Source organism: Odontomachus brunneus, unplaced genomic scaffold (assembly GCF_010583005.1).
Source record: "Odontomachus brunneus isolate Ranch 3 - 2012 unplaced genomic scaffold, Obru_v1 Obru_scaffold_078, whole genome shotgun sequence".
Lineage (NCBI taxonomy): Eukaryota > Metazoa > Arthropoda > Insecta > Hymenoptera > Formicidae > Odontomachus > Odontomachus brunneus.
The window spans coordinates 17,958-38,755 of record NW_022639528.1 but is presented as its reverse complement, the minus strand read 5'-3'; the positions used below and the strand labels follow the sequence as shown (position 1 = coordinate 38,755).

The 20,798-nt window shown below is 42.9% G+C and overlaps 1 protein-coding gene across 5 annotated transcripts; it reads left to right on the top strand.

The window, feature by feature from the left end:
- Positions 1-1,441: 1,441 nt before the first annotated feature.
- Positions 1,442-18,911, top strand: LOC116847492. Of its 5 annotated transcripts, XM_032822559.1 has the most exons (9): positions 1,442-2,009; positions 2,152-2,308; positions 3,230-3,778; positions 4,291-9,896; positions 10,276-11,137; positions 11,399-11,770; positions 12,445-12,573; positions 13,097-14,995; positions 15,182-18,911. In XM_032822559.1, exons 3-9 carry the CDS (start codon positions 3,379-3,381, stop codon positions 15,430-15,432), a joined length of 9,519 nt encoding a protein of 3,172 aa, XP_032678450.1. In that variant the 5' UTR covers positions 1,442-2,009; positions 2,152-2,308; positions 3,230-3,378; the 3' UTR covers positions 15,433-18,911. The 5 variants fall into 5 exon arrangements, with proteins under 5 accessions (XP_032678450.1, XP_032678452.1, XP_032678451.1 ...); XM_032822561.1 differs by having other exon boundaries at positions 1,442-2,308; positions 3,390-3,778; XM_032822560.1 differs by having other exon boundaries at positions 1,442-2,308; positions 15,185-18,911.
- Positions 18,912-20,798: the final 1,887 nt, after the last annotated feature.

Genomic DNA, 20,798 nt, shown 5'->3' with positions numbered 1-20,798 from the left:
TACTCAGTATATACTAACATATATCTCCAATGTTTATCTCTAAGTAAATATATTTGTAGCATATTATATACTGTACAAATTTTGCGCGCGCGCGCGCACACGCACGCACGCACGCACGCACGCACGCACGCACGCACGCACGCACGCACACACACACACACACACACACACACACACACACACATAATATATATATATTATAATCTATTGTCATAAACAGCTTCAAGATATTCTACTGTATAGTTTTATTTTCTTCAGCTACAGCCAAGAAGGGGACTTGGTTCACATTCACAAAAAAAAAAACTTATCTGACCTACACTTATCATCCATATCTTATCTATATCCTATTTTCTACGTCTCTTTATCTACACTTTCTCCTATTCTTCACCTATTCACAGCCTTTATTCTATAATCCTATCTGATTTATATTGCAATCACATATATATTATCTAATCCTTATTATACTTTATCATTTTACCATTTTTATATTTTTACCTTTTCGCCATTTTACATTTTTGTCTTTCTACGTTTAACATTTTTATAATTTCTACAATTCTTACAATTCTATAGACTTCTTTCTCTTAGTTTCCTATCTCTCTCCTTCCATACTTTCCTTAGGTCGCATTCCAAAACGTCCTTTTTGAAGAAATTTTACTCTATTCTCTATAGTATATGTAACGTGAACTATAGCTATTGAGTAAAATTTTCCTCAAAAAGAACGTTTTGGAATGCAACCTTAAAATACTATCTTTATCTTCATCTAATTCATTATTCTATATTATCTCTTTCTTTTCTTCAACTTTCCTTCCTAATTCCTCAAACCAACTTTTAAACAAGATATTTTACTGAGTTGTTCTATAATAAATATTAGTTTTATTGAATATAAGAAAATATTTTTATTTATTCCTTAAAAATATTAATCTGACAATAATTTCCAGTAACTCTTTGAAAAGTTTTTTCACTCCGAGGAGCGCGATAATTTGTTTGAAAAAAAAAGATACAAATTTTTGTCCTATAAGAAGTAATCATCAATCTTCCTGTAGTATGAATTCGTGAAAAGTTAACATTTCTAAAGTTGCATTCCAAAACATCTTTTTCGAGGAAAATTTTATTCTTAAATTTATATTTCACGTTACATACACTATAGATTTAAAAGAAAAATTTTCCTCGGAGAGGACGTTTTGGAATGCAACCTAAATGTTTTCACGTTAAAAAATATTAAATTCTCGCGTGTTCACGCCACAGGAAACGATTCACGATTGACCCCCTGACCGCAGACTTCTTACATCACGGCCAGATGGCCGCGCATAGCGCGCACACCCTGGTGAACCAGCCACTTCCGCCAACAGCCGCAGACGTGATTCGTCGGCTCTGCGCTCTTGATGGCGCTGACGGCAGCGAAAGCGACGGTGGCGCGGTCAAGATCAGCCAAGATGGCGTTCGCCGAGCGGAATACGCTGTCGGGCAAGAGCGCGTGAGAAAAAAAATGCCGCGGGGAGCCGCGACGACCAGCGACGCTTCGCGCGCTGGCGAGCTCGCGTGAGTAGGTGTACCAAGGATCGGAAGTGCGTGCGCGCGCGACCATCAGGAGTATTATCCGACAGTTGATTAACCTAAGTGGTGCGTGCGGGGTTGAACTGCGGTGCGGTGCGGTGCGGTGCGTCGCGGTGCAGTGCGGTGCGATACGGTGCGGTGCGGTGCGGAGCGGAGCGTAGAGACGCGGTGCTGAACGGTACATAGCGCGGACAGGGACTCCTCCTCGTGCTACTTGGCATGGCAGAAACAATCCGGCCGAGCTGTCGTGCAGCAGCTCGCCGGATGTGAGGAACGGCACCGCGACGTCGTTCGTCACGGTGATCACCAAAGTCAGACGTAAAAGTCCAGACCGTCCGGCCATGGCGTCCGTCGCGCGCGCGTGATCGTGAGCGAGAGGAGAGAACGCCGGGACGCGTCGTCGTCCACAACGACGGTATTTGTAAGAGGAATAAAAAGGAAAGGAAAAAGGAAGAGTAAGTGAGAGAAAGAAAGAAAGAAGGAGACAGTTGTGATGGTGTGTCGGTCTCGCCGTGTGTAAACAAACATTCTGGCCTACCTATCGTATCCTGGTGCTCATATCCTCCTTCGCGTGACATTGTGTTTCACGTTTAACAGCTACCATCGCCGTCGTGGATCATTCTGGACAACATGTGCACCCAGCCTCTCTCAGAGGGACGTCCTGGTTACTCGATTTACGTGTATGAGGCTAGACTGCATTTGGGCTGATCTCTGTCGTTCAACAGGACAGTCGAGTCATTGGCAGGAGGCAGATGTGAGTGTGTATTCTGTATTGTATTTTTATACAGAGAAAGAGAAAGAGAGAGAGAAAGAGAGAGAGTGTGTGTGTAAGTTTGCAGGTAAGATTCGTGAGAGTTTTGCCTGGTAAATCTTCTTTGTGTTCCCTCCTGAATGTTCTAACGTTTGATACAAGTGCTATCAACAGGCGTTTGGTTTTTTCTTACACATATGAGGAAATCTTATGAGTTAGTAAAGTATTTCTTTTACATATGAAAATATATTGAAAAAGAGAGAGAAAAACAGATTATAAATCTTGCTTCTTTCTGCTGAGACCATTTTAGTTTGATATAATAGCACTGATAGGTGAAATATTTCTTGAAGGATAAGCTAGATAAAATAGAATATGGATGATTAGATAAACAGATTTCTTACTGTATATCTTTGAACTGATGAATATTTCATTTAGTACATTATGAGTTGAAATAGTTCAAAATAGTTTGTTAATATGTTACATACTGCTTATAAATATAAATGAGTACATATTGGGAGGAAGCTGTTGCATATATTGCCAAGGATTTTTTTATTATTCTCTATGGTCGACACACGAGAGAGAAAGTTTACTATTACCTTTTGATTATATTATCCAACTGTTTTCATATATCAGTTCCAATTATTGGTAGACTTGTTTTTACACCAATAACACTGCATGAAGCTTAGTTTATTCAAGAGAGTTAGAACATATCCTGCATTATTTTAGAGAAAATCCATTCTTTTGTTCAGGTACTGGCGGTATTAGCATTTCCCATTTTTACATATTTGTAAGGACTTTACACGCTTTATATTGACTTAATGCCGTCTCGCGTTTCTTTTTTCCCCTTGTCGACAAATAATGAATGAATTCCGACTAACGTATTTGACGGAATAACGAATACAAAGAACACACGTGTTATTGCAGGAGAGGAATATAGAATGACAATTAAGCAATGTAAGTGCTAAGCGAGTAGATTGTTAGTGTTGTGTTTAAAAAGTGTCGAGACATTCCATGATATACTGTAAGATATCGATAAGGTAAACGCGGTCGTGACTTAATGGACGGTGCACACCATGTCTAATAGTCTGGACAGCTTTCTGACACGCATCGGAGACGTCACAATTGAACGCGTGACACCTCGCGGTGGCCCTAAGCCCGGCGAGACGATCATGACGAGTGAGACTACGAGCAGTGCGAACATGAACGCGGAACCGCAGGCGACTAATGATGAGAGCTCGGACGAGTCGAGCGGCGAGACGACGGACGGAGAACACGAGAAGAAGCTCGACGCTCTGCAATCAGAGGAGATCGAAGAGATACGCTCCGAGGGCTCGGGCGACGACATGGATCTCGATGAAACGATCGACTCACAGATCGGTGTGAGAGTAGAGTCAGAGAGGCAGCAACATCATCCGTCTCAGGAAGAGGATGACGAGGAGCCAGTTAATATTTTAGACACATTGCCACTAGAAGGTAAATGCCAGAAAGTGATTAACAGGTAGTATTTTGTAGAGTATATTGAATTTCATGCAAAATAATACAAAAGATAGAATTTCACATCGAATTGTCTTTGATGACAAACTTGCGTTTAATAATTTGTGTGTTGTGTAATTTGTACCTAAATATTAGAATATTAGATCAATAAGACAGATTTTTGCTTTAGTTTAATCTCATTCAAGTTCTATCTCATCTGCCTTAGTATTAGATTGGCTTAGTTACATTAATTGATGTAAATTTGTATGTAACAATTGAATTCAAAATAATTGAAAATTCCAAAGAAGTATTATAACAATATTATTATTAGAAAATCTTCCACATGCATGATATTATTTATAAAAAATTGCTGCAAGTTTTAAGTACTCTAATAATCTTCTTTTGTTATAATAGTTTGAGGTATCTAATAGTTTTTATTTTGACACGAACAGTATAAGGATCTTCATTATACTCACTGTATTTTAATAATTTAATTTTTGTATTATCAAAAGGAGCACCTATAGAAGGTCAAGAGGTGTCTGAAGCCGACCTACTAGGGAAACCAATATCAAAAGATTCAGAAGATGAGGAGAGCATGGACAACGAGAACGACAAGGAAGAGGGTCACTCTGGAGGAGAGGATGGCGATGGTAAGAGACAGGCTGATTCGGAACTTTCCGACCAGGCGAAGAAAAAGACGAAGAAAGACGACAGTACCGAGGGGTCCACGTCGGAATGCGAGCTGAAGAGTGAGAAGAAATTAGCCAACATGCGACGGAACATTCGTGAGGTGATGGACGAGACGCAGTTGGACGAGGCTACGTTGTCCGCTCAGCGACAAGAGATGGAACGTCTCAGACGAGTGCAGGAGCAGCAGAGAATTATCCGCGAGGTACAACGTCAAATAGCGATCAACCGTCAGAATAACAGATCGCAGACGCGCGTCATCAGTCTTTTACATGGCAAGCAGAATCAAGTTGGTACTACCACGCTTTCGCAGTCCACTTCCTCGTCGTCGGCATCGTCCACGCAGGTTCGCCTGCCGAACACCGTGTTGCTGAAGGTGAATTCTGGCGCGGGCGCATCGCAGGCCGCTCAAGTTGGCAGCATGCAATCTGGACAATTGCAGAGAAGATCGGTGGATGGGATGCGTTGGCAGAAAGGCAGAGGTGGCTATCAGGGCACGCAAACTTCCATTTCGCGAGTGCCAAGTCGCTCTGGCGCCCCCAATATGTTGCAACAAAGGATTCGCATGATGACACCGTCTGTGAGTATATCGCCAGTGGTGCCTAAGAAGGAGCCGATGGACCGTACAGAGTACTATTCCGATTCCGAGATGTCGGATATAGAGACTGAGGAGACGTTGCGCGAGAAACAGATGCATGCTGTACGAAAAATGCCTGGCGGGCCCAAGTACCAAAAGCCACCTAAGGGCAAGGATGTGGTAACGATATCTAGTTCGAGCGAGAGTTCGGACGACGATTGTATAGTTCTAAGTGATCCCAGTGGCGAAGAGGAAACCGACAACGAGGATGATCCATCTAATTCTGGTATGCACACCAATGACCGCTATAACATTCCAGACGAGCACGGCAGGGTGCTGGTCAATGTGGGTCACCCTGAAACTGAGCCAGATGTGCTTCTGGCGCCGCAGGTGGCTCGCATCATCAAACCGCATCAGATTGGTGGTATTCGCTTCCTCTTCGACAACATTGTTGAGAGCATAGAACGATATAAGTCTAGTTCCGGCTTCGGCTGCATCTTAGCCCATAGTATGGGTCTGGGCAAGACCCTACAGGTCGCCAGCTTCTGCGACGTTTTTTTTCGATGTACTACCGCCAAGACCGTGCTCTGTATTATGCCCATCAACACTCTTCAGAACTGGCTAGCGGAGTTCAACATGTGGCTGCCGTACGAAGAACCTGCTACTACCGCCGAGAAGCAATCTAAAGCGACAAATGTGAAGATGGAGCCTGGGATGGATGTGAAGCACGAAGTGAAGGAAGAACAATGCGGCAATCAGAGCGATCTATCCAACATGTCACGACCGATTAGCACAGAATCTGCGCACCGTTTTAATCAGGAACCAACCACAGTGCCGCAGCAACAACCGATAAACGTTATGCCGACGGAAAATCCGTACTCGCATCATGGCTATGAGCCGCGCGGCATGATGCCAGGTTACGGGATGCCGGACGCCGCCACTGTTATGATGAACAAGAGCATGGCGGAGCCGCACACGCACATGCCGCCGAGTTCCTATCATCAGGGCGAAATACCGCAGAGTTCGTTGTATAATGCAGCTCCTAATCCGCTCCCCAATCCTTTCCCTCCTGATCCGATGAAGCCGGTAGATGTCAACTGTCATGGTATACCGCCCGGACCTAACATAGCGGCACCTATGCCGAAGTACGGTATGGAAAGTCAAACTGCTGGTGTTATGTACCCCGGGGTTATGGAAAGTCGACCGCAGGCTCCTATATATCCCGACATGGAGAATCGAAACCCCGTCGCGGTGATGTACCCAAGCATGGGCGCTCATCACCATCCTGGGCCGATGTATTCGAACTATAACAATGTCTCCACTGGCACCTTCGCGAATTATGGTAACCAGTCTAATAGTCAGGAACACCTAGGACAAGAGCCAAAGAAGGAGAACATACATGGGCCATCGGTTCCAAGCACGGAAGTGAATGTGAAGAAAGAACCGGAAGAGACGATCAAGAAAGAGGAGGGTACATCAACGGCGATGATAAAGGAAGAGATGACGGAAGAGAAGAAGGAGGTAGTGGAGAAAGTGAAGACACCATTTTGCGTGGACGCTCCCATTGGCATGGACATGCGGCCGAGACATTTCCGTTTGCACATTCTGAACGATTCGCATAAGACCATGACAGCGAGGGCAAAAGTGATACAAGATTGGCAAGCGTCAGGCGGTGTGTTGTTAATAGGTTATGAACTGTATAGACAATTATCTTTGAAGAAGCCGAATAAGGCGAAGCGTAAGCGCGGTCAACCTTTCAAAGACACCGTCGATGTGGAAGAGGAGGACAAAAACAAGGGCTTGCTCGACGATATGCACACAGCTCTCGTGAGTCCCGGACCGGATTTGGTAATCTGCGACGAAGGTCACAGAATCAAAAACTCTCACGCTAGTATCAGCATGGCGCTGAAGCAGATGCGGACGAAGCGTAGGATCGTTTTAACCGGTTATCCTCTGCAGAATAATCTGTTAGAATATTGGTGTATGGTGGATTTTGTGAGACCCAATTACCTAGGAACCAAGAGCGAATTCTGCAACATGTTTGAGCGACCGATTCAGAACGGTCAGTGTATCGACTCCACGCCACAGGACATACGCTTGATGAGATATCGCGCTCATGTTTTACACGCTCTGCTGGAGGGTTTTGTGCAGAGAAGATCGCATTCGGTGCTGCAAATATCTTTGCCGCGCAAAGAAGAATACATTCTTCTCGTTCGTATGACGTCCCATCAACGGAAGCTCTACGATACGTTCATGAATCAAGTGGTGAAGACACGCGCCGTACCGAACCCGCTCAAGGCCTTTGCCGTGTGCTGCAAAATCTGGAACCATCCGGATATTTTGTATCATTTCCTCCGTAAGCGGCAGGCAAACGAGGAGGATGACTTAGACCTGGAAGAGACAATTGGGGAAAAAGCCACTGCGGGTGGTAAAAGGTCCAAGGCACGTCAGGGTAAGGGAGAGGCGAAGAAGAACAAGAAGACCAGCACGACGATAAAGAACAAGCCTGCGGCTAGCGTGCAACCGAACGCTTCTTCGTCGTCCAGCACCGACAACGTCGAGCCGGAGAACACTCATGGCACTTTAAAACAGAATAATTATACCAACTATCCAATGCCAGTTCCCAGTTCTGGATACTCCAACTCCATATCGCAGGGCTCTTATCCTTCTCACGGTTACCAGAACTATCGTCCGAACGACCAGAATACGTACTATAGAAACGACAGTAATCATGGGGAATACGGTAATCACGGGGAATTCTACAATAATCAGGGACAACAGAGATACGGTAATCAACCGTTTCAGTCTTACGCTCAGACCTCGGGCTACAACACATCGCAGAGTTACAACAATCAGTCGCAGAACTACATGCAGTCGAACGAGCAGTCTGCGAATCATCCTCAGAGATACACCGGCACGTCGACTGGCTCGGACTTCAGGTCTGATCAGAATCAGGGCAGTAATTACGAGTCTGGGATGTTTTCGCGGCAAGGCTATCCTTATCAAGACCAGCAGCGTAACTATACGCCGAATTTGAATCAAGGGCCTAGCAATTATCCTCAAGTCCCCAATCAGCCCTCTTTCCAGTCACAGATGCCGAGCCAGTCGACGAATATGCCGATGCAAGATTATTCATCATATGGTGCGAATCAGAGTCAAAATTACACCCCGACGCCGACACCTCAGCCGAATCCGATATATCCGCGCAACGACGCTCAATCGTTGCAGAATTCGACGATGGCAGGATATCCAGCACCTCAGCAGGGTCAACCTCCGGCGACGCAGTCTCAGGCCACCGGTTACATGCCACCACCGCCGCCACAGCAGCAACAGGGACAGAACCCGTCACCGAGTCAAAATCGTGGCTTCTCGCCGAACCAGCAGAACCAGAATTTGGGCTTGCAGAATCAACCGCACTCGTCGTATACCGGTCAGCAACCACAAGGCGTATCTCTTCAGGGTCAGTCGCACGGTTATCCGGCGCAGGTGAATCCAACCACACCACAGACTCCGCACGCGTTCAATCAGCAGTCATCTTCGATGCCGCAGACTCCGTCACACGGTTATATGCAGCCGAGTCAGTCGAGTCAGACTCCTATGCCACAGGGTCCTATGCGTGGCTATCCTCCGGCACCGCAGGGTCAGATGAATGTAGCGCAGAATCAGCCCAATTATCCGGCCAATCAACCTGCGCAGAACGTTAACGCACAGAATCAAACGCACAGATATCCTGCGGATCAGCAGGCTCCGCCGTCGAATTCGCAGAATGCGGTTCACAACTACGGTCATCATATAGTGCCAACACCGGCAGCTTCCAATCAGGGATCACCGTATCCTCAGCAAAGTCAACAGAGTCAGACAGCACCACCGTCTAATCCGAACTACTCGTCGAATCACCCAGGAACAGGCACGATGCCGCCAACTCCGCAGTCTCATCGTTACGGCACCACGCAGCAAACGCAGGTGGCCCAGAATCAACCGATGACGTATCCGTCGAGTCAGCAACAAGCGAACTCGTCATTAAGTCAGAACGATCAGCTATATTCCAGACAGGACACTGCAGTGTCGCAGCAAACGCAGAGCTACACTCCGGCGACGAATGAATTCTCGGGCGATCGTCCAGGCGCGAGCAACACCAGCAGTACTGGCAGCAATTACACCGCTGGTCAACCTCAAACGCAGAACCCTGTAATGACGAATTATTCGTCCGACGGATCGTCGCATCAGAACCCGGCGGTGGGCCAAATGAAGAGCACAGATGATCCATATTGGCAGCGCAATTATCAGCCTCAGTCGTTTAGGTCGGATCAGCAGTGCAACGACTCGTATTATCGCGATCAGATGAATCCTGGCATGAATCCTGGCATGAATCGTTATCAAAACAACTATTTCCCGCCGCAAAATTATCCGAATCAGCCGTACACTGACTACGCAAGTCATGGCTCAGACATGAATCAACGGCCGGAAGATTCCAAGGGGTCGCAACAAGCCGGCCCTCATCCCCCGAGTGTCGCGCCGTGCGAAAAGAGCAACAAAGACATGACATCCAGCATTGGTGTGCAGAGTCAACCGATGCATCAGAGCAATCTCACCGGCACGCCTGGTTACAACGCGGAACCGAATCGGCAGACTTCGGCGACTCCAATACCCAGATCCGTGCAGGCGATCAACTCGGCGCACAGTCCTCGCTTGAATCAGATCGAATTGTCGAAGGAGGATGAGAGGGAGAAAGAAGAGCAATTAGAGAAGGATAAGGAGGAGAAATCTGACGATGAAATCCTCACGAAGGACGAGGAGAAAGACTGCAAGAGCTCTCCTTGTAGCAAAGAGGACCCTGGAATTCCATACGATTGGGTATGTTAATATTTTGCTGGGATTTTCTTAAACAAATATCTGAAATTTTCTTATCGATATATTAGCTTACGAATGTGTTAAGTACTAGTAACAAGACTTCTTAGGAGAAAAGTATTTAAACGTTTAAACTTTGTTTATTTGTAAAGTAATGCATAATTATTCTAATATTAAATATGAAGAGAGCAAATAATACTACAAATGGTTTAAAATAATATAAAATAATAAAATATGAAGTGAATAAAATGTAAATTCGGTTTTAATTATTAATCAAATTGATTTCGATTTAATCTTAATTAAATTTGACTTCAAGAATGAATGATATTATTATTTTATGCTTGAATGGTAATTGTGTAATGTTTATTTTTGTCTTTTGTTGCAGGCGACAGAGCTGATGAAGAACTACGTACCTGGTTTAATAGACGCGTCTGGAAAAATGACACTTTTCTTCTGCATCCTCGAGGAAGCTATCAGACTGGGAGATCGCGTGCTCGCGTTCTCGCAGTCGCTATTCACATTGAATCTCATAGAGGACTTTCTGGCGCGAAATAGCTTAAAGTATCCGGACGGACAGACTGACGCCTGGATTAAGAACGTGAATTATTACAGACTAGATGGTAGTACTAGCGCATTAGAACGAGAAAAACTGATCAACGAATTCAATAGTAATTCGAAGATTCATTTATTCTTGGTTTCAACACGAGCCGGTTCGTTAGGTATTAATCTTGTGGGTGCAAATCGCGCGATTGTATTCGACGCTTCATGGAACCCGTGCCACGACACGCAAGCCGTGTGCAGAGTGTACAGATACGGTCAGCAGAAGCCGTGTTTCGTTTATCGCTTAGTCACCGACAACTGCCTAGAAAGGAAGATATACGATAGACAAATCAGTAAGCAGGGTATGGCGGATCGTGTTGTTGATCAGTGCAATCCCGACGCGCATCTTTCGTTGAAGGAGGCGACGACGTTATCGTGGGAATGGGAGGAGGACAGCCAAGTGCAGGACTTCTCGCAGACTAAGGACAGCTATTCGGATGAAGTTATGCACTGTGTATTAGAACGTCATTCTTCGTTGCTGACCAAACAACCATTTCATCACGAAAGCTTGCTCGTGGATCGGAAGGATAAAAAGCTCAGTCAGGCTGAAAAACGATTGGCCCGCCGTGGCTATGAGCTTGAGAAAATGGCAGCTAATTGTTCGAGGCCGAGTTATAATTATGTTCCAGGAAACACAGCTACGCGAGGTATGACTTACGTTCTGTGAAGAATTTTTATTTCAAAATCAAAAAAATAATTGAGAGGTCGGTTGTGATAATTATAAGTAAAAATTCCTGTAGACCTAAAGTGTCAAATGATATTGACATTAGCAACGTGAGCTAAGATAATAAATTATTACTTTTTATATTTATATTTTATAATATTATTTTATCAATCTGATTCATGAAAATGATGATTCATGAAGAGATGATTAAAGACGATTAAAATAATGGTGATAAATATTTTAGCAGGTGGATTACAAATCCGAGCAATTCGCGGTGAGGGAGGAACCACGCCTAAGCCTGTCGCATCTGTGAGACCCATGCAACAACGAGGTGCTGAGGGATTAGGTGCACGAGGTGTAACCGGAAGTAGATGGATTCCGGCGGAAGTGTGGCAGAGGCAAGGAATGAGCGCTCAAGAGATGACGCTACCTTTAGACGTTGTCATTCCGACCAACTCTCCGGATAAAGGGAGCATTGTTTTAAAGGCGGGTCAACGAGTAATGGTGCTGAAGAGTCCGAAAGGCATTTACATGCAGCTCGAATCTGGCAAGATTATAGCAATTCGCACTGCACTTAAATTGAATCAACAGAAGCGGGAAGAGGAGCCGAAGAAAGGTAATATAGCTAATATAGTTTCATGATTATTAATTTTACTAATTCTGTCCTTTGAAAGTATCATCAGTATCAAGCAAAGAATTTTATATAAGATTAAAATCAAATAATATAAGAATCAAGTATGATATAAGAGCCGACTGTGTATCAAATTTTCATGTATTTATAATATACTGCACACGAAAGTACAAATTATTTTATTATTGGGATGCTTCTTATATGAGATAAATTAAAAACAGTTTGATATACGTACAAGAGAAAAATTAGCAAACATCTCAAAAAAAGCATTCAATCTTTTGTCATTACTGATCATTACAATTTAAAATCAAAATATATTTAAAAATAAGATTTTAAATAATGAACAGCATTTTCATTTTGATGTTTCAAGTCATATATATAAGGAGTCAGAAAGACAACATACAACAGAACAAGAATATGGAGCTGTTACATAAAATTACTTTCCATTATTAACCTCATCTAAGAAATGCTTTTTCATCTGATGTTCTCTTTCTCTTTCAATTCTCTTTCTTTTCTCTTTCTCTTTCTCTTTCTCTTTCCTGTTCTTTTCTTCGTTCAATTTCTTCCTATTCAATTTCTTCGTTCTTATAACAAACTTTATGCCGTTAACATGCCGTTAACATACATTTTATTTATTATGACTTTGTTATTGGTTATAGTTTTTTTTAACCATTGGAGCTCAATTTTTCCAAACAATTATTTCTCACACGTATCACAACCACAATACGTACCACAATTATTATTTCCTGATGTGCACAATATACCCACAATGTACTCACAATATACTGGTAAGTCTCTTTTTATTATTTTGTTACATCATATGTTATATTATAATGCATAAAATTATTTTTATAAAGTTGCCTGCGTTGTCCGTCAATAAGATCTATTTAAATGGCTTTTAGTTTGACGCAAAAAGGTGTCTCATGTTTACAAAATAAAATAGAAAACGAAATTATCCAATTTAGGAATAAGTTTCACGACTAAAATTAATAATATCGACTCGGCATTGTTTTAGACATTTAACATGAGTTTCTATTTTTCTTTTAATACTCAAACTTTCTATGAGAATTTAATAGAAAAATGACAAATCTTTTGTACTAAGCTAATATAATAGTATAATAAATAATTGTATCAATTTTGGCCGAAAACAGCTTCATTATATGGTGGAAACATAAAATAATTATACTCTGTGTACAGTACGTATTAAATACGATCGGGAAATTAGATCCGGAATCGGCTCTTATTGTCCCTTATTTTTATATTGTTCGATTGTCAGTTTTGTTTTTAAATTTGACGTTCCGTATTTCACAGGCGTTTCCTCAATGATTCAGAGGAACTCTAAGCCTGAGGTTGGCTTCCCTTTGCGAAACAACTCGGCTATTTCAATAATACCAAAATCATCTTCGAGTAATCAAATCAGCAGCCGTCCTTTGAATAAACCATCTCCAGGCTTGGGCTATAAGCCGTTCGGCGACAAGGAAATCTCCAAAAGACCTAAACCTGTCGCTACAGCGACTGCTAAACCTTATATGAATCATGTTAACATAACGAATCAGGTGTCTCTGTCGAGGCTACCCAAAGTCAAGCAAGAACCAGTGGATCATTCCACGCTCGGCGAGAATTCCAATTCATCTGACGGTCAAGTAAGAACCGAACAACGAGTCGAAGAAGTTAGATTAGAGGACGTGGTGGCCGAAGTGAGCTCCAACACTGAGTACAGTCCCTCTAATCATACGCGAACCACGAATTCGGATACCGACACGTCTTTGCCGAAATCTTCCGAGGAAGGCACTCAGGTTTACTCGTCCGACACCATGGCACAGGGCGTTCAAACGCAACACGATCCGGAACCGGAACTACCACCAACCGTTGACAAGCAGTGTTCACCGCCAGAGAAAGAGTCATCCAAGCCAGATTCCGCGCTGTCGGGCTATGGTCGATCTTTCCACAGCCAGACAGAGAAACGAGAAAACTCCAACGATGAAATTATCATTGAGGAGTCGCCGCAAGTGACACCACAGGCCGCCACGCAGACGCACGTAACCACTCCTGGACCGATTCCGCCTTTGTTGACGCCACAAGTGGTACCCTCGAGCATGTCGGCATCATCTAATATGCCGGTACCACCCAGTATGCCGGTACCGTCCAGTATGCCGGTACCATCGAGCATGCAAGTACCGTCGAACATGCCAACAGTACCATCGAGTATGTCGATACCATCTAGTATATCGATAGCATCGAGCATGTCGATGCCATCGAGTATGTCGATACCATCGAGTATGTCATTACCATCGAGTATGTCGATACCATCAAGCATTCCGGTGCCATCGAGCATGCCGGTACCGTCCAGTATGCCGGTACCAACGAGCATGCCGGTGCCAACGAGTATGCCGATGCCAACGAGCATGCCGGTGCCAACGAGCATGCCGGTACCAACGAGCATGCCGATGCCAACGAGTATGCCGGTACCAACGAACATGCCGGTGTCAACGAGCATGCCGATGCCAACGAGTATGCCAGTGCCAACGAGTATGCCGGTACCAACGAGTATGCCGTTGCCGTCGAGCATGCCGATACCGTCTACGCCTGTGAGGGGTCCGGAGATACCTAAAAGTATCGCCGACTCGTCGTCTGTCGTTGCGCCATCGGCCACATCGGTGTGCACCAATACTAATAACATCACTTCCCCAAAGAATACCGAACCGACGAGTATGCGTGACAACATGATTCAAGGCGACCCGCCGAGTGTTCCGCAGGGATATCCCTATGCGCAATATCCGAGATATTACGACTACAGCGATCCGCGATCTCGCTCGCTATCCAATCCCTACGGCACTTACTTTCCTGGCGTGCCACCACATACGGCGAATCCTAGCAGCAGACTGCCAGTAGACACGACGAAGCCTCCGCCGGACCTAGGGAAGCCTATGGACGAGAGAGGTGTGATGAACGTGCCTACCGCTTATTCTCAAGTATCGAGCATTACTGCCAAAACGCTGACGAGCAGTTCCACGGAATCCAAGAGTACGGAGAACTCGGTGGTGACTACCACGGCGGCTTCGAGCAGGGATGAGACTACGCATATACCCACTGCGTTTAGCCACCCCACTAGCACACGTTATCCGAGTCCGTATCCGCCGGGCCCATATGATCCGTACTCGCAGCACTATCCACCGGCGCCTGGCTCGTCTGCAGCTTATCCTCCGGCTGGTGAGTCTTAAATTCCATAAGAGCAAAGTTTGCGAATATGTTTCTCTTGCGAATGAGATCGAGAATCCAGAATTTCTAGGATTAATTCGTCAATACTTTCTTTTCATCTCTCACTAAAAAAATGGCTCGTCTGAGATGGTTTTCTATGCTCGTTTGAGAAATATTAAGAGTGATATTATTTTTCAGGAGCACCCGGATATCCGGCATACGGTGGACCAAGCTACAACACGGATTATGCTCGCATGTATTCGGCGTTTCACGGTCCGCCACCCCCGACGGATCCCTACATGCACAGAGGATACGCCCCTCCTTCCTCGCATCCTCCCAATTATTACCCGCCATTCCCGCATCCCCCGCCGCCATATCCCAACTATTCTTTCCTGTCGCCGTACCCGAATCCTAATATGTCCAGCGAGCCTCAACCACCTGCACAGTAGGGAAGTGATGAGGTTTCAAGGGTAATCTTAATGGTCGCGAAGCGAAAGAAGAGCCGTCGCGAAGACTCGGAGGCGGTTACCGTCGTGGTTCCGAAGCTTATAGACTGAAGTTGTAAAACGCATCGATGTAAATATTTAGTCACAAATATTGAAATATTAAGAGATTCGATCGCGATGGTACTCGAGTACTTCGCGATGCCGATTATGCGTCAGAGGGCGAGCGCGAGCGTGAACGCGATCGTCAACATTGAACCGTGCAATTTGTTGAAATGTTCAGAATACTTTAATCACACTCGACTGTCAGTGTAATGTTCTTGCGATGCGTTTGTTCACTAGTTAACTCCACCGAGAATGTACCCGTTACAAGCGGTACAAGTCACTCCTTTGTTTGATCCTCCAGTCTCATGAGTCTCCTCGATGACTTTGTGCGACGAGAGATTCTTTTACGGGCGCTTAGGCTACACTGTGCGATTTAGATTAAAATACGTTTCTCAACGCTAGGACCGACTAATTGCGTTCTCCCGCGACTTTTTCTACTTTTTGTACTTGCGCGATCTGTCTTTTGCCAGGTAATATATCACTTCGCTATACCTCCAGAAACATTCACTGAGTAGTTGAGTAACGGTAGTTTCTTTAACGTTCGAAATGATGAGTTGCTGACTGCGTATGACTGGCAAGATTGAATGAGGAGTAAATTGTACCATCTGAATGATCGAAGAGAGAGGAACGCTGTATACTATCATTTAGCTTCAAGCGTTTACACGTCACTCAGCCCATTTTTATATAGTCCGTGTACTGAAGAAGGGGAGGGTCATTCTAGCGGGACGAAATTCTCTAACACTGATCGACGATCATAGCCAATGACACGCGCGTCTTCAATTTGTAAATCTGTACTTCGAGATTTATAGAGGTAACAGCATGGCTAAGAGAAAAAGTACGAGACTGAAGCCGTTCTTTTCAAGGATTCTATTGTGAGATCAATCAATGATGACATTTCATAGATAATACATAGCAGGGAATCAATTGGGAGTTCATTTGCAAAAGAAATAAAGATCATCATCAGTAATATTATTTTTCTGTTCAGTTAGTCATTCGTAAGTTATTTTTCTTTGAAGAATTTTTATCTTTTTGATTCATGTTGCCGTCTTATAGTCTTCACTTACAAACAAGACATAGTAAATCTTCACAGCAAATTTTTAACGATTTTAACGAATTTAAAGTTACTCGATAGATTCCCCTCGGACGATACAGGAAGAGTAATGGATACTTGCAAGCTGAATAGACCACACTGACATTATTGATGCTATACTATAAAATGCAGATGTTCGTTGAAATACCTACGTGCATGAACTGTATTAGAGCCTACTGTTCAGCGAGATGCTTTCTTCTCTTCTACCATATGATGTACTTTATATATCATAGCGATATATATATTCGACTGTTATGCCGTGACTTTTGGCGATTCAATGGTTTCGCTCCGAAAGCCGGTTCTTCTTGTGTTGCGTCCACCAAACATTATAGACCATGTTCTCTCCGTCTTATTCACAGAGTTTTTGTATAACTTTAGTTTTGATCAAATGAGACTATTCTAAAACATTAATTTTTTTTTGTATAATCACTTTTGTCAACAGTAACTTTATCTTTCCTCCGTACCATTTTATTGACATATCTCAATGAGACGGTTGAGAAGATTTTACACTCGGATTAAGATCTCGCAGTCATGCTTGAGGTGGTGACTTCATTACAATAGTGGTTGTTTCGGAACGAGACCGCTGCGTTGCGAAGAGCTACGTCGGTTTGCATTATGCATCACTCTTCCGTGAATTTGATTTTTAGAACACGCATCATCGTCTTTTCTCTTTTTCATGACGCGCTGAGGCCGACATTCGCCGCAACGGTGTGAGTCCAAGTCGCGCGTCATCTTGAAAACTTTTTTCCATACCATTTATCACGCGTAACATACGTACAGTATTCACCTGGAACATTTAGCAGCCAGTAAACACAGTCTACAGCATCCCTAGCGAGTTGTATATGGACTACGTATTATTATTAAACGTTACGGTTTCCGAAATAGCTAATCTGAGTAGAGCGTAGGATTGTTGTTAACTAGGATGTCTTATGATTAAAGAAAACGAAAAAAAAAAATTAAGAATCACTATCTCGGATACGTAGCATTACGGGAACGTAGGGAGAGCCATGATTTTCAGAGAGCGACTCTTCAGACTCGGAACTGTGATATTTTATTAATAATCTCGTGTCGAATTCGCACTGTACGCTCTTGTCCGGAATCGATGTCGCCGCTGACCTTGGTTTCGCGGGAAACGCGAAGAAGTGGCGCGGGAGAAGAAGGTCTCCCTCGAGCCCTGCCCTTCGCGACGCTCGGTCGAAATTGTTGCATTTACGTTAGTGTAAGTCAATCGGGCACGAGATGGCTAATCCATTTTTCCAAGTGGAACACAGAGGCGCGCACGGGTCTATCATGGTGCTCCCTGAAGATATTATAGACCAGTGGTATTCAACCCCTTCCTCCTCGGCGTCACGCCATGCTGAGTGTTAATCTTATTTGGACCTTCCTCTGCTCTCTTTAAAGATATTTTTATCGGTGTCACATATATTTACGCTTTGTGCGCGATTAGCAGCGTATACTGCAATCCTTCATTCGCCGAGGGTTTTTATAGGACTATTTTGTACACTTTTAATATATATACATATATACATATGTTTTTATTGTGTGAATCATTTCTGAGAGAGAGGGCAGGATCTCTCTCGCTGTGTAAATTCATTTCCGAATCTTTGCGCGCTTGTATTTCTTCGGCACTCTGCTCACTGTCATGTATCTTCTCAGAAGTTTGTATATTCCCAAGAATATTTCTTCACGATCTAATACTCTCTCGTTCTCGAAGGTGCTCTAATTCGAATTTGAAACTGTCATTCTGAATTCGCAAGTGTTTTATAGAATTTTGTATCCGTTATATTAATGCATCTTGCGCCGATCGCTCTTTTCCGGAAAAGTGCGATCCGATTTTTTCCCCTCTAGTTTCCGAACGCGAACGCGTCCTCACGCGCATTTCTTCCGAGGGTACTCCACAGGTTGAATACCTCTGCGATAGACGAATTACTCTAACGAAATAAGCGTTCATGCTGAATATATTAATTATTAGTATGTATTATGTCTTCACGCGGCGGGCCTCCGTCGCCTCTTCGCCGCGCGCCAGCGGACGCGACGTCTCGTTTATTTTGATAGACGCGTTGCGGCCACACGTTTCGTAGATTCTAAGTGTACAGGTATTACGTTAGCGCAACGTGCGAATAAGTTGTGCAATTCGATCGCGAACAGGCGACGGAAACGAGTCCGCTGTAAAAAAAAAAAGAAAAAAGAAAATCGTGCGCGCAGAATGAGAGCCGTTCGTTCTGAAAGTGATGCGGGCTCACATTGCGAAGTCACGACGACGTTTACGATCGCGTGTTTAGCACCAAGTGCGGCTGTTCGTGGAGAAATTTTGTTTTCGTTTAGCGCGATTTCAGCGTTATCATAAGTCGAAAGTTATTAAATGTACAAATGAAGAATTCATTATTTTCTTGATTTAATTGTTTATGATCGAGATACACACCGAAATGACTCAATTGTCAGAATAATTTTTGTTATTTCTCAGCGCGTTTCTCCACCTTTCAGACGAATTACAGAGTCCAGAGCCCCTATTCTTGAAATCTTTGCGTATACATAATTTTCATTGCGCAGCTATTTTATGGTATGATTAAACGTGCGCAGTAAAATTTACGTATACGCAACTATTTCAAGAATAACGGCCTAGCTCGACTCCAAATAGATTGGTTTTTATTGATATTATTAGGCTGAGATATGTGAATTGCCTGAAGTATGAGAGAGAGTGCTGAAGCACGACAGGAATTATTTTGATAATTAAGTAATTTCTCTCTCAGTGTCTCTTGATTTGTTTCGGGGTGCATGTTGGTAATAAACAATGGGGTTTGTAAAAATTTGTGGATTATGTGTACATTTGATATATGAGCGTATTTAGTGCTACACGCGGCAAACTTCTACTCTCCAATCTTCTTTGCGGACTTTTTGAAAATCGCATTCGATTTCATCAAGATAATATACTGTACATTTGTATCTTCTCTCAGCGTTATATCACTTGTTGTCAAATGTGAGTCGTGAATATTAAACTGTTATTGGATATTCAATATTTGACGATAAATACAATAACAATGAATATGAATAGAATGACTAATAATATTATTTTAAGAATTGAATTTACAAAAATGAGGCATAAATACGGATTAATGTGTGCGCTTTAAATAAATTTTCAGGATTGACTTGCATGACTTTCAGAACGAACAGTTCACATATTTGTCAAAACACAATTATTTCATCTCTGTTGTAGCTTCTCTGCCATTTACATACTTGTAAATACCCATTATTTACTTTTCATACTTTATTTATTATTATACATTAGCCATTATTGCTTTTTTCGATGTCGGAGTATTGCTATTATGTAAAATAAATTGTTTACACTGATGAAAATTGTTTTGATCAAGTTACTATTGCGCAAAGCGAGAACGAGAGAGAAGAAAAGAGAGAGAGAGAAAGAGAAGAATGAAGCCTATATATACTTGTTTTTTACATAGTATTTGTTTTAAATATGACCAAAACTGTATTTAACTCATAGGTCCGTATTTTCTGGACACACTCCTTTCGTCTGTACACATTAAGATGGCTAAATATATGTTACACGCAAGCTGGGTTTATTGAAAAGTTATGATAAATTTGCTGTCAAAAAAGAATAATCGCGCTAGTGTCGCAATCTCTTTTATTTCTGCGGTTTACAAGTTTGATGTCATTGTAATTTTTCTATAAACCGCGCTTTATGGTGTACGAGACGAGATAAAATAATTCACCAATAAAAATATTCGATGAATTAAACGGGCCTGTTTTTTTTTTGTTAAAGCGAATAATTGAAGATTTATAGCGCCGTTTCGTGAATGACTGTATTTTATTTCGTGATGTTTTTATCATAAGATATCAATGTATGTGATTTTCTAAAGCGAGCGATTAAAAATATTTTATAGATAGGTACTTATACATATATGTGCTGAGCTATATTAGTTCAACTACAATATACATTGTTTAACTATAATCATGAATATTAACTTTCCGAGAAGATTATCACATTGTAGTGAACGCAAATAAATCTTATTAGATATTTTTCATAAAGTAAACTTTAGAGGGAGTAAATTTTATTTTATAATAATATATAAAATAACGAATTGTGTATATACTAACATTATATTACACTGATAATTCCATTATTCTGTCAATTTGAGCTATTAATTAATATGTCAGAAGT